The 13,425-nt window shown below is 36.1% G+C and overlaps 1 protein-coding gene across 1 annotated transcript; it reads right to left on the bottom strand.

Moving 5' to 3' along the window:
- Nucleotides 1–204: 204 nt before the first annotated feature.
- On the bottom strand, nt 205–12,144 carry LOC126976226 (uncharacterized). Its single transcript, XM_050824470.1, has 5 exons — nt 12,028–12,144; nt 10,609–10,771; nt 5,274–5,479; nt 3,544–3,795; nt 205–504 (listed from the first exon to the last, which is right to left on the bottom strand). The coding sequence occupies exons 1-5, from the start codon at nt 12,059–12,061 to the stop codon at nt 323–325; spliced, it is 837 nt and encodes a 278-aa protein (XP_050680427.1). The 5' UTR covers nt 12,062–12,144; the 3' UTR covers nt 205–322.
- Nucleotides 12,145–13,425: the final 1,281 nt, after the last annotated feature.

Genomic DNA, 13,425 nt, shown 5'->3' with positions numbered 1-13,425 from the left:
CGTTGCGTATGGTACCTACGTAGGTACTTAATTAACTTTGTGTTGGATAGTTTAGAAAATTAACGTAACACATAAATATTTTTAAATTTGAAAAAGATTTAATGAAAAATTTTATAGCCTTTTATATACTTTGGAGTTAACTTATTACATACAGGTATATTTCATTAATAATATAAAACTGTAGGTGAAAATAAAACTATAAAGTAAAATAATACTTATATATGTAATTATACAATATAAAATCTACACTTAAATAATATTATGCGTAATTAAACTAATCATACTATGCTAAAGAATAAAAATAGAAATTAAAATCTCTTTCTTAACCCCTGCAGCCAAGTTTCAGAGCACAGGTGACGAAAGGCGGCACCGTGCATGAACACTTGGTACAGTTATCATCGATGGTCACCTCGTCTCCAACCCCGAGCGTCATGTTGCCGAATGTGCACACCTCATTAACACCACGGACGTTTAAACCTTTGAAAACCTTGGATGATGATGACGCTGGAAAAAAGTTAAAACTTAAGCCCATATCTAAGTCAAACGTAAGTTAAGTCTGAGCAAACTCTATGTACGTTCTATAGATGTCAGCCTTAGTGAAATTAGCTTCGCTACAAGCTTTCGTACTGATGTAGGAGACAAGAACGCAATGTACGTTTCTGTTGCGAGTGCCAAGTTTTCAAAGGCAGAATAAACATTAACTGACTGAATACAGAATAAACATATTCACCGCTTCTTTGCACAGGAAACCGGTTTATCCAGCGGCGCCTATTTCTGCCGTGAAGCAGTAATGTGTAAGCTTTACTGTGCTTCGGTCTGAAGGGCGCCGTAGCTATTGAAATTACTGGGCAAATGAGATTTAACATGTTATGTCTCAAGGTGACGAGCGCAATCGTAGTGCCACTCAGAATTTTTGGATTTTTCAAGAATTCTGAGTGGCACTGCATTGTAATGGGTAGGGCATATCAATTACCATCAGCTGAACGTCCTGCTCGTCAAAAAAAATACTCTCGTGTAGGTAATACATACAACTTTTACCTCACAAGCGAAAAAGAAAGAAGGTGTTAGAATAATATATATTAAAACATATTCTAATTTTTACATTTATATTTTTTATTGAGTAGTAAAACCGAATGTTTGACATCCCTGCACTGCAAAAGCACAGCGCAGTTCAGGCACAGTAGACATATGTACCAGTACGGAAACTCCCTACAAACGTTCGAAATGACACACTCACACAAACATGCGCATCGACGAGGCCCCTAAGCAGTTTTCGCGGTCAATACGAGTCGATTGTTGTTATTTGTTTCCGCAATCTTTTTAAAAATGCCACCGTATTGCGTGGTATACGGCTATTTGAACTCGGCTCCATCAAAGCTCCAGTTAAACTATAAAATAGTATAATATATAAGAATGATTTATTGTTATATTATTATTATAATAATTAGGTATTCGAATTATAAGTCCGTGAAATCGATTATAATAAATTCGTAACCATAATTCATAATTTACACTAAGACGGCGCGAATTTTATATTTATTTATTTTGGACAAAAATACTTACCTACGTGTGTTTTGTCATGGTTTTCGTGAGTGTTGAAACCAATACCAGCTAATGCTGCCAAAATGAAAATTCTCTTGAATTTTGGTGGCTGCAAAAAATTATCAAGCATTTCGTCACGCGTGTCGTTTTCATAGTTTTCGAGGGTAATGAAACTGATAGTGCTGTCAAAATGTACATCCAAGTTGGAGCTACATGAAATTATCAACTTGTTTATCATGGGTGTTGTTTTCATAATTCTTCCACTCCCGTAAATCTCATAAATTATATCTACCCATATTGATTTTATTGAGAATGTCACATCCGCCATCTCGGATCTCAAAATAGATGTCATATTCGTTATCGACACTCACGAAAACAATAATTGACCCGTCTAGACATGTTCGTGGGATGACTGCAGGGAAGAGTTTCTTAATACTGTGGTAGAGGTGAAACTTCAACGGACAAAGTTTAAAAACACATATTTCAAAGCTTCCCGTCAATATTTCAAATAACATATTTCAACGAAAATTCAAAAAAAAAAACATTCCTAAAAAAAATATTTCCAAGTCCAATTACATAAGTAGTATTTTATCAACAATTAGTAAGTATTTTATCAACAAGGCTTAGTTTCCGTACTGAAACATTTGTCTACTTATGGCTACTGTGGTTCAGGGCTATCGTATTTCTGCCCGTCGTTTCCGTCGAGAGTAGATACTTTTTTTATGAGGTCGATCATTATTTTGCAATAATTTTAGGTTTTTTTCTAAGTCAACGATTTGAGAGATCTTCGTGCAAAACAGCAAATTTCACTGAATTAGGTTCTAATTTCTCGAATTTTACTTTTACTATTACATTCATAGTATGTTGAAATAAACATATTGAAATTCTTTGATTTGTTTAGTACTATTTTCTGCAATCATTCAACAGAATTTCATACAAAATGTTTGTACGAAATTACTATTTTTCAACGCAAATACTATAAGCATACGATTTAAATTGCAAATAAATTAAATAATGTTATTTAATAAATAATAAAATTAAAATGATTTTGAATTCAGATATATTATATTAATTGAATTGGGTATATGCAATGATATTTAAAAGTACTATAATATCATTGGGTGCATGCATAAGGCGGGGCCATGTCTAAAATTACATTACTGCAAATTATGCAACTGATATTAGAATAAATTGGCTTGGATCAGCAAATTGAAACTCCCGAAGACTTTCCGCATTTGTATTGACAATTACTTACGCGTTTTAAAAAAACAAAAAATTGTTCATATTATATTCGAACGCTATTTTTACTTTTAGCTTTTGTTTGGAAGAAGAGGGCAACCGAGCGTACGTCTCTCCTGATGGTAAGTGTTCACCGCCGCCTACATTATTTTGCGATACGACTACTATTAGCTATATCCAGACTATAGTCTATATTCTGCGATAGAGGACTCAGATAAACGGTCGGCCTATAGGGGCCTGCGGGGTACAGGGGCGCGGGGGTATGACGTAAAGGGGAATGACACAGGTGCGGGCGGCGGGGGCGCTTAGTGAGATATACACGAAATAAGCGATAACGAAAATTCGCCCGCCGCCCGCACCTGTCTCAGTCCCCTTTGTCGTCATACCCCCGCTTTTTTCGCTTTCTTTCGATAGCCGGCGCCCATCTATGTATTAGTTATATTTATAAAAGTAGCTATTTGACTTTTTCCTCGAAAGTAATTTAGATGCTCCCTATCTAAGTCTCCGAAGTCCAGTCACGTACCTACACATAAACCACGAGCAACGCCGCATAATGCGGCTAATTGCTGCTTCACGGCAGAAAAAGGCGCCGGTGGGCGTTGAGGTACCCATATCTTTTTTTTAAACCCATAATCTAGCTGGCATCTAGTGCAAAAAAGCCTCCCAGATAGTAATATGTACATTACTCTTCACGGCAAAAAATTGCGCCGATATGGATATATTTTCATCAAAATGTATTAAAACATAGCAAGTTAAACTTACGACATTCAAAATCAATGGGGCAGCCTTTCATATCACCAGAAAAAACAGGGGCACATTTTCGATAAATTCTATCTTGGTAATGAATTTCCACTCCGCAGTTGATATCGCTGCAGATGGAACTATCTAGAGTCCCGTTCCATCCCGAAGTGCATAGACAAGATTTATGAGTGTTTTCCGGTTCAAAGGTTTCACCTTCTTTGTAGATTTTTCCGTCAACGTCGCAAGTATTTAGATTAGCAATTGCATCTTTGCCTGGAAATGAAAATTAATCTTAATACTTATACCATAATGATATATATAAATACCAAATGTAGATATAGCTATGAGCTATATCAGCATTTTATTTCTAGATTACTATGACTGTATTAGTAATTAAATTAATAATTAATTTTCTTCAACTCAACTCAGTTCAGGGTACCCACCAGACACAACTAAGAATTTGTGTGAGTCTATATGAGCATATGAACATGTTAAGCCATTCTCAGAGTATTTAATCCGTACTTTACCTAATTATCACCAGATAAATTATGTTTATTTTCAGTAACACAGTACACAAATATATTATAGATAAAGTAATGCAAATCATTTTCCCGTAAGGTGATACTTTCTTTTATGGCAGAGTAGGACAATCTTTACCCACATTCTCCTGCAGGACCTGAGGAATCACAAGATGCTATGTCATATCGTCCTGGAAACGCTGCACAAGGAAGCTCATTCCACAGCTTGATTGTACGTGGAAGAAAATTCTTTGAAAACCGCACTGTAGATGATCTCCAGACATCCATATAGTGGGGATGATATCTTAATTTGTGGTGTGTCGTAGGTAAAATTTGAAATGAAAAAGAAAGATGCTACAGAATCATTATCAAATCTTCCCGTTATTATACGTAGGTCACACTAAAAGTTTTGCGTAACTTAAAAAAACAACATGTTATAACCAAAATATTATGTTTTCGTTGCGTACGTAGAAATTTGATGTATGATAAAAACAATTGACAAATGATTTCCCACCAATATTTTTTTTTATTACTAAGAAGGTTTCAAAAAATATAACATTCGAAATTCAAATAGTTCCGATTAGCTAGAAGTGCAAAACTTTTAGTGTATGTGTTTTATGTATGATCAAATCAAGTGCACGATATTTATAAACATAATAATAATTGCACAGTGACAATAATAAAGAATTAGATCATACATCTTATATAAAAAGGTGACCTAATAAATACATACAAAGAAATATTAATCACCCATTCACCGGCTAATATCGATGACCTATTACTATTCTTTGCGTTGCTTCTAATTGTCCTTACAGAACACGTTTTCGAGCATTTGTATTACTGTCGTGTTAGAAAAACCCGTTTATGTTTGCCATTTGAATTTAAATATTAATCAGAACACACAAGAGATTTTTTAAACATATATATAAATAAAAATATTTTGGCCGACATGTAACGACAGTAAAATGCTAACGATCTAAAGAGAGTGTTACAAAATATGTATGTGTTACGGTAAGCTTAACCGAAAACGAAAAATGAGAAGACTTTTCGCTGACTGTTTCTTTGTTTGTAGCCAAGGAATTACCTAATCCGATTAATTTTTGTCTCAGAATCGATATTTCACTTTTTTGTGAATGATTTTACAAAATAAGAAACGCATCTATGCTATATTTTGTAGTTTTGTAAATGTTTGTTTTTTTTTCTGATGCAGTTTCTAAACAAAATAATACTTACCACAGACACTTCCAGTACTGCAACAAGAATCTAGCTCGTACGTAAGAACGCACTGTTTTTGCATGTCTGGGTCCATTGCTTCAACACAGTCAACAGCTGCACAATCGAACCTTGGAACAGTACCAATGGAACAACCGCAAGCGATTGTACAGGGATTCAGTATGACATTCTGCGGTATTGCTTCACCATTTTTGTATGACTTACCTCTGGAAATTCACAAAAAATAAGAAAATAACTATAAATTAAGCTTCATCATGCTACAACTATACTCTGTAAGATGACAGAATATAATAAGTGATATCTATACCTAGTCTTGCCATAAATATTGAAACAAAAAAAAATCTATTGCACAATTAGATTGCAAATAACATTTATTACTTTTACACTGTGTTAGTAATTTAAAATATAAAATTCGTATTCGAAGTCTCCATTGGCTGCAATACAGTCCTTCAAAGTTGAGGCCAATTATCAATAGAAGCACGCACTCTTTCCATGGGAAAATTCTTCACTACCAATCGCACGCATTGTTATAGGGACTCCAAATTATCATGGCGTTTAGAGCAAGCCGTACTATCTAAAACTGACCATAATCCAGCGGATTAAGATCGGACCTTCTCAAGAATGGCATCGTAACACAGTCACACCTTCATAGCCTATACCCCACCAAACCATCACTGAAGTCGGATAGTGCCCACGTTGCACTCTGTCGACTAATTGGGCAGCTTTCTTAGAGCTTTGAGCATAAATACGATCATTTTGATTGTTGAAATGTTGCTCAATTGAAAAAAAAAATCTTATCCCTAAACGAAATATTTCTTGACATCCCTTTGCCGCTTGTACCGCTTTAGTAGTTATTTCGCTTTTACCACCCTATTCTTTTTTAATTATCAGTTAAGAAATGACCAGTACGTCTTTTATAGGCTGCAAATCCTAAGTCATCTTTTAAAATACGCGACATGGTTCTAGGTGCTAACTTCATCTCCCGCGATAAAATCTTTTGCTTTCGGACAGGATTTCTTCGAATTCTGTCCCTTACTGCTTTGACCACCTTTTTCTATAATACCTACCTATTAATAGCCCGGTACACAAACATTTTACTAATACCAAGCGTATGGAGAGTTTGGAAAAATTGCATTTGGCGCCATACCTACTTTGTGTAATGTAATCACAGCGATTCGGTTCTCTTTATCACCCATATCCATTTTAATATCGTAAAATATTGTACAATGTATTGGCGCCAAAATGAGAATACTCAATGATCAATCATATTAAAAATGACAGATTCCAAATTCAAATGTAATATTTTGTTTATTTTTATTTGAAACAGTATTTATGGCCAGACTAAGTATATAATAGGATAATATAAGTACCCTATTTTAAAAAAACACAAAATTCTATTTCTTTAACATATATCTTAAAAGTATGTAAATTTGTTAAAAAACATTCGGACTTAAATTCAACCCTACATTTTACCCTGAAATTTAAATAAAGTAAAACTACCTCATACAACCATGTCATGTCAACCGTGTCATCATCACATAATTAAAGCATTTAAAAATTATAATCATGTCCCGACATAATATGTCTATGATCTAACCGATTTATTCTATAATTCTAATTTTAAAAACTAGTAATACTACAGATAATATTATAGAAATAAACAATAGCTGCATCCAGATCAAATTAACATCACCTTATTCATGTAGGTCAAGGAAATGACACTTAAAAATATCAAGTTTTTTTTTTCTTTTTAAAGTTACAGTCACTTCGCAAAATGATGAGCTTAATAAAAAGAAGTAGCAAGAAACTCTTTGCGCCACTCTTTTAGATCAAAATTTACAGATTCGTCGTCTTACAAATCATTTCAACTACAATATATGTAATGTGGACGCAACAAAAAAACTCAAACGTCAAGTAAAAATAGTACCTAGATGTAAATGAATACGTAAAAACTAGAGTTATTGAATACAGTAAATGCATCAATCCACATTCACCGTAAATAAACAAAGGTATTCTGAGACTATTTTATTGGCGTTTGTAAAAAATATAATATGTAACTTTTATTTTAAAAACATTAAGCAGAGTTTCTGGGTTTCACATTTCATTATCCGTGATACTTACTTTCTAATATTATTTTGTAGCAGGTCTTCACATATTGTCTACCCGTATATTATTGTACCATCTTGTAATAATATCACTTGCGATAAAAAGATTTTGATTTGATAAGATTGACAGAACAATATAATCACTGATATGTTGTGATAGATCTGAATGATTCATTTGAATGTTCATTACAAATCATGTCAGTTTTTGTAACATTTATATTATGTAATATTATTATCACTTGGATATGATTACCCAGCATGAAAAAGGCTATATAAAGATCTTATTCATCATCATCATCATACCAGCCGAAAGACGGCCACTGCTGAACAAAGGCCTCCTCTAAAGATCGCCACGACGATCGATCCTGCGCAGCCCTCATCCAACCAGCTATTCCGGCGATCTTGACCAGATCATCAGTCCATACTGTGGGGGGCGTACCAACATTGAGTCTTTTGGTATGTGGTCGCCATTCTGCCCCAACGACTACCTGACCGTCGAACTATGTGCCCTGCCCACTGCCATTCAGTTTCGCAATAATTTGGTCTATGTCAGTGACTTTGGTTCCCCCAAGGATCTCCTCATTTCTGATTCGATCTCACAGCAAAACTCCGAGCATAGCCCTCTCCATTGCTCTCTGAGCCACCATAAGCTTTCTCGTTAGGCCCAATATTAATCGACCACGTCTGCGTAAGATCTAATTACTTATGTGTAAATCACCAAAAATACACCTTTAGGTACAATTTATAAGGTTTATTACCAACAGGAAACAAAATACACCATTGAAAACAATAACAACGATCGAATTCCTCAAAATAAACAAAAACGAACTCCGAATATTTCCGAATGATTGGTCAATAATGCACGGCCTACACTTTTTGTACATTATTTACAAAGTATTAAGGTTATTGTGTAAAGAAATTTCTGAGAACATGAGGTCATATTCGCAAGGTTTATGCTTTATTTCCTTTTGTGGATCTTCAATATCACGAGATATTATTATAATAATTTGCTCTTTTATTATAAACAGCTCAGTATTGCAAACTTTTTAACTACCGGTTGAACAGGTTCCGTCTCTGCATTTCCACTATGGGACCTATAATAGCTAGGTGCATAGGTATACGCAGACTTTGTGCTCGAACGGCACCATAATAATATATCAATTATATTTACGAGTATTGGCTTCAATGTAGTACCTTCACATATTAAGCGTACGTGAAGCCGTTTTAAATATCAAATAAATCAAATACCACCTAAAGTTCTTATTCTCGTGTCTCAGTACGTAGACAGTGATCTAATGTGTTTTGTCAATATATATATCATCATCAGTCGGAAGACTTCCACTGCTGGACAAAGGCATCCCCCAAAGATCTCCACGACGATCGGTCCTGCCCTCATCCAATGTATTCCGTCGATCTTGAGCAAATTGTTGGTCCATTTTTGGGGGAGCCTACCAACATTGCGTCTTCCGGTACATGGTCACCATTCGAGGACTTTATTGCCTCAACGGGAATCTGTCCGACGAACTATGTGCCCTGCCCACTGCTACTTCAGTTTCGCAATATTTTCAGCTATGTCGGTGAGTTTGATTCTCCTCATTTCTGATTCGACCTCGTAGCGAAACTCCGAGCATAACCCTCTCCGTTGCCCTCTATAACTGTACATCATAATAATACGGTTCATAGCGAGTTACTTATGAGATGCCTGTTAGAATACGGACGGGCCTTAAAATTAATCTTCCATCGATGAAAGCCTTGAACTACAGTTTGACCAACGGAGTGTAACTTGCCTAGTGTAAGAACATCTTACAAAACAATTACTAATCAAATCACAAAGGCCTTCAACGCCTTGCAATTACTTTGTTGTTGTCAAAGGACATGGACTACAAGCTTGAATGGTGCAATAGGTAGAAAAATTAATCTCACCGCGGAGCCTGCGGATCCTCGCCTGCCACTTACCAATGTAGGTACTTTTTGATTCGTATATACGCTCTTTTGAAACCTCTGCTGAAACAAGGAGTATTGGCCCTGGTGATCACATAACAGAAGGAAGCCCGTATTTATGCTTGTTTTATGTCTTCCATAACAAAATTGTGCGCTCTTTATTCAAGTATGCGTAACCTTATGGAACCGTCACAAGAACACGTTATAGTTTTTTTAAAGAGCTCAAAAAATAATTCTGGAATTTTTTTCTCTTCTTCTCTCACTTTGCCGGAAACTTTCTGCTCACAGAACGTTATTTATTTGCGGTGGTACATGGTGCTAATGATTTCACTGATATCAAGTCATTTTTCAAGGTTCAGTACAACTTTTCAAACTACGGTATAATATAATAACATATAGTTAATAGCACAACAATATCTCGTATCATGCATTATTATGGACTCATTCACACTTCACTGTACGATATATTATTGTCGTACTATACGCAATAAAATTGAGCGTGTGCTGACTTCATCCTGTGCGATATTGTGCGCCACCATCTTCCTCCTCCATCACCCCCGGCCGTCCTCAAGCGCAACGAATCACAACACGTCTGGTCTGGGCATGATCCTGTGCCTGTGACGTACTATTACTGCTACTAGTAATGCTTGCGATTATATCGCGTAATGTGAACGCTATGCTTTATAGTATAGCATTAGGTCCTTATTTGCTACTTTCTTCTTCTTATCGACGGTCAACTTAAATATGGGCAGCCCAAAAAGCCGCAACCGTGATAGTTCGGTCGGTAACCTCGTGTAGCTCCTCGTTCGCGCACTTGTGGTGTAGTCGCTCGATGATACGCGTCATGTTGAGTATTATCTGGGTCTCGATGCGTCTCTTGTACGCATACTATGTTATTTTTATTTACATGAGTCAGCTCAGCAAGTACAGTTGCTTTGCCTGAGGAGAAGCCCTCAGTGTTAATAGAGAGCACTGTCAAGGCGGGTTCTAATAAGGGCCGTTTGCAGTGAGCTTGGTTCTTAGAGGTTGCCTTCGTGGTGAAATGATTAGTCAGCCTACTGGTTTTGTTTATGTAGTGCTGCTTCTATGGGTGCTTCTGATCAGTATTAAACTAAGCACCACGCGGGGAGGCTCTTCTCATGTCCCTTTTATGGTAGCTGAAGTATGATATAAATGGTCTAGTTGACCAACTAACGTCAGGTTATCGAATTTGTGTGACGGTGGTGTAAAAATACACTCTCATAATTTTTCCCGAACGTGCCAAAAAAAGGTATAACTTCAAAAATTACCTGTAGTAACAGAATTTAGGGTCAGGATGCAGATCGGGGCAGGTGAAGGAATCTGGACAGATGCTGGAGTTGTCTGCCCGGAGGGATGGTGTGCAGCCTAGTTCTAAATAGAATGCCGCTAAGTCGCATTCCCCTGCCATGTCAGCACGAACTCTGTTAGCTCCTGGGAGGTACACATAATAATTCTTTTAGAAAAGACTTACTGATGAAGTGTGTCAAATATTTGTTTTGGAAGAGTTTTCTCAGTTAGATATACTGAAATTATCATTAATGCGTTCACCATTCCGATGTATGTCACCAGAGACAACATACTTATTTAACGTAGAACGTACAGTTCCTTCTAGTTAAGATGTCTATGATAGCGAAGATAACAGTGAGCTGCCATTCACAGCTTCAACATTTATTCATTGGTATTGCAAACAAAAAAAATGGGCCAAAATAGTAACAGAATGGTATCCCAGATAAGAAAAAGACAGAGAGGGAGCGATTATTTAAAATATGCCGGTGGTATAACGTGGAGCAAATTGTGTCATGACCGGGATCACTGGAAGTGCCTGGGGGAGGCCTATGCAAAAGCAAAATGTCTACTGCAAACTCAATGTAAATGTAAAACTATTTAAAGATTGTTATAAAAGGCTTTTATTATTATTATTATTGTTTTATTTCTATTCTGTGTATTTTTCATCTATTTATTTAAACCTAAGACTGTCTATAGTACTAATTTATCCCCGGTAGTGCATTTACCGATGCACATGATTTAAGCCTGGTATAAATTTTAGTACCGTTATAAAGCTGGTTCATTTGGTTCTTGTTTAAACCCAGACTAAAATAGTTTTTTGTAATAAGACGGAAGAAGATCATAATCCCTGCTTAGCCCTGTGTGGTATAGACCAAGCGATTATAAGTATGCAGGTATATAACATGCTTGTGTATATCCATTCTTATATCATAAATTTGTTGAAATTCTGTACTCGTGCAAGACCATACTACCAAACCAATGTTGATGAAACTTATCTTATAATATGTATGTACATAACCTGAACCCTGAGGTAAAGTATACATATCCCGATATTACAAAAACATCACGTGCTAATAACTGTTGCTATTCGTAAAATTGATCAATGAACCGATATATTTTAGTTTTTTATTTGAAAATAAGTAGGTACTTATAAGATAACTTCCAGAAAAGACTGTACCACACATATTCAAAAAAATTGTCAGAATATAATATTTATTTAACATAAAAACTAACTACATAAACTATTAATGATATCTTTGTAAATGACGTCTTAAGAGATCTGAGTTTTCCGATCAAAATTCACCTGCTTATAGTAATCCACATTATAGAACGCATAAATCAAACGGAAATCGAATTGAAATAAAAAGCCAAAATAAACAAATAAATAAATAACAACTCACCGTAAATTATTAAAAACACAAAGAACTTGAACATGGTGATATAATATGAATAACTTAAACTTTATTAAGCTTTTATAAACCACAATAACCGTGCGATCTTATGCAGGCTCAATGTGCTATTGGATATTAATAATTGCAAATCGTTTTCCTTGAGAAGCCTTTAAATATTTTTAACGCCTGTAATATTTTTGCTTTCAATTGAAAATATCATATTATAGGCATAATTGCCTATAGATTTGAGCAGGCGCTAAAGCTATTTATAATATGCAATGAGGAGTTCTTTTTTTTTTTTTTACTTCCATAAATTAATAATTATATTAGGTAGGCTATTTTTTTTTTTATTTCAAATTATTTACATATGACTTAAATTAATTACAAACAGTAAATATTAAGAACGCTGTCGGCAGGTAAGGTGCCCATGAAGCTGGCAACGTTACCTCTTTGTATGGCCAAACCACGGACTAGTAAAAAAAGAAGGAACCGTGATATTAAAATATATTATATATATATTATTATATTAGCTAGTGAAGTACCTTTATGCTAGTGTGTGTGCGATTACGGGGTATACCAGTTACACAATTTTTTCTCTCTTAGATAATCATATATCCACAAATACTTTAATATTATTATTTTTACACTTTTTCACAACGCACAACGGCATTTTTAAAATATTTTATTGCGACGCAAACTGATCTGTTACAGACGATGCAAATCTCATAATGGCCGCCGATCGGCTTGTATTAGTATAAGTGTGTGCGTGGGGCTATGTATTTACACGTTAACCGGCTTGTTTTGGTGCCTCACTGTTATGTAAGGTGACACGGAGTCCTTATTTTTTTACTCGTCTATGGGCCAAACTTATCCTTTGACAGAGGTACATACCAAGTCTAGGGTCACCTGTTAAATCGGTTAGACGCCTGGATAACTCTTTTATGAGTTTTTGTGCCGATGAACCCCAAGGACCCATCGTCTCCAACCCAAAGGGAACAAATATGCATCCATCACCGAGTGTTGCATATTTCCTCCGCTTAGGTTTTCGGCAGTTTCCGCCGCTGCACCTCCTGCTCTAGATGTTCAATATGAGAGGGGGCTAGCGTGTCCACACAAGTCGCATCCCATACCACTGGCTTTCCACGACTCCAAGGAATCAATGTCATGCCATCAGGCCTCTAACCAACATCACGTGAAATTCCATTCGGCTCTAGGATAGCCGGCACGTTGACGGTAGTAAAGGCCCGACTCATGACGTCGTTTAAGGCGGCGTGGCGGGAGAGACGGCCCGCATTGCGGCGGCAAGATAAGCCATGGTGACCAAGGCTGTCTACATTGCCTCCGCAGCGGCACATATGGGGAACTGTTTAAGGGCTACCCAGGCGTAAACCAGCTGCGATTGAGAAG

This window comes from Leptidea sinapis, chromosome 39 (assembly GCF_905404315.1).
Source record: "Leptidea sinapis chromosome 39, ilLepSina1.1, whole genome shotgun sequence".
Lineage (NCBI taxonomy): Eukaryota > Metazoa > Arthropoda > Insecta > Lepidoptera > Pieridae > Leptidea > Leptidea sinapis.
This window is presented reverse-complemented; position numbering and strand designations above follow the sequence as displayed.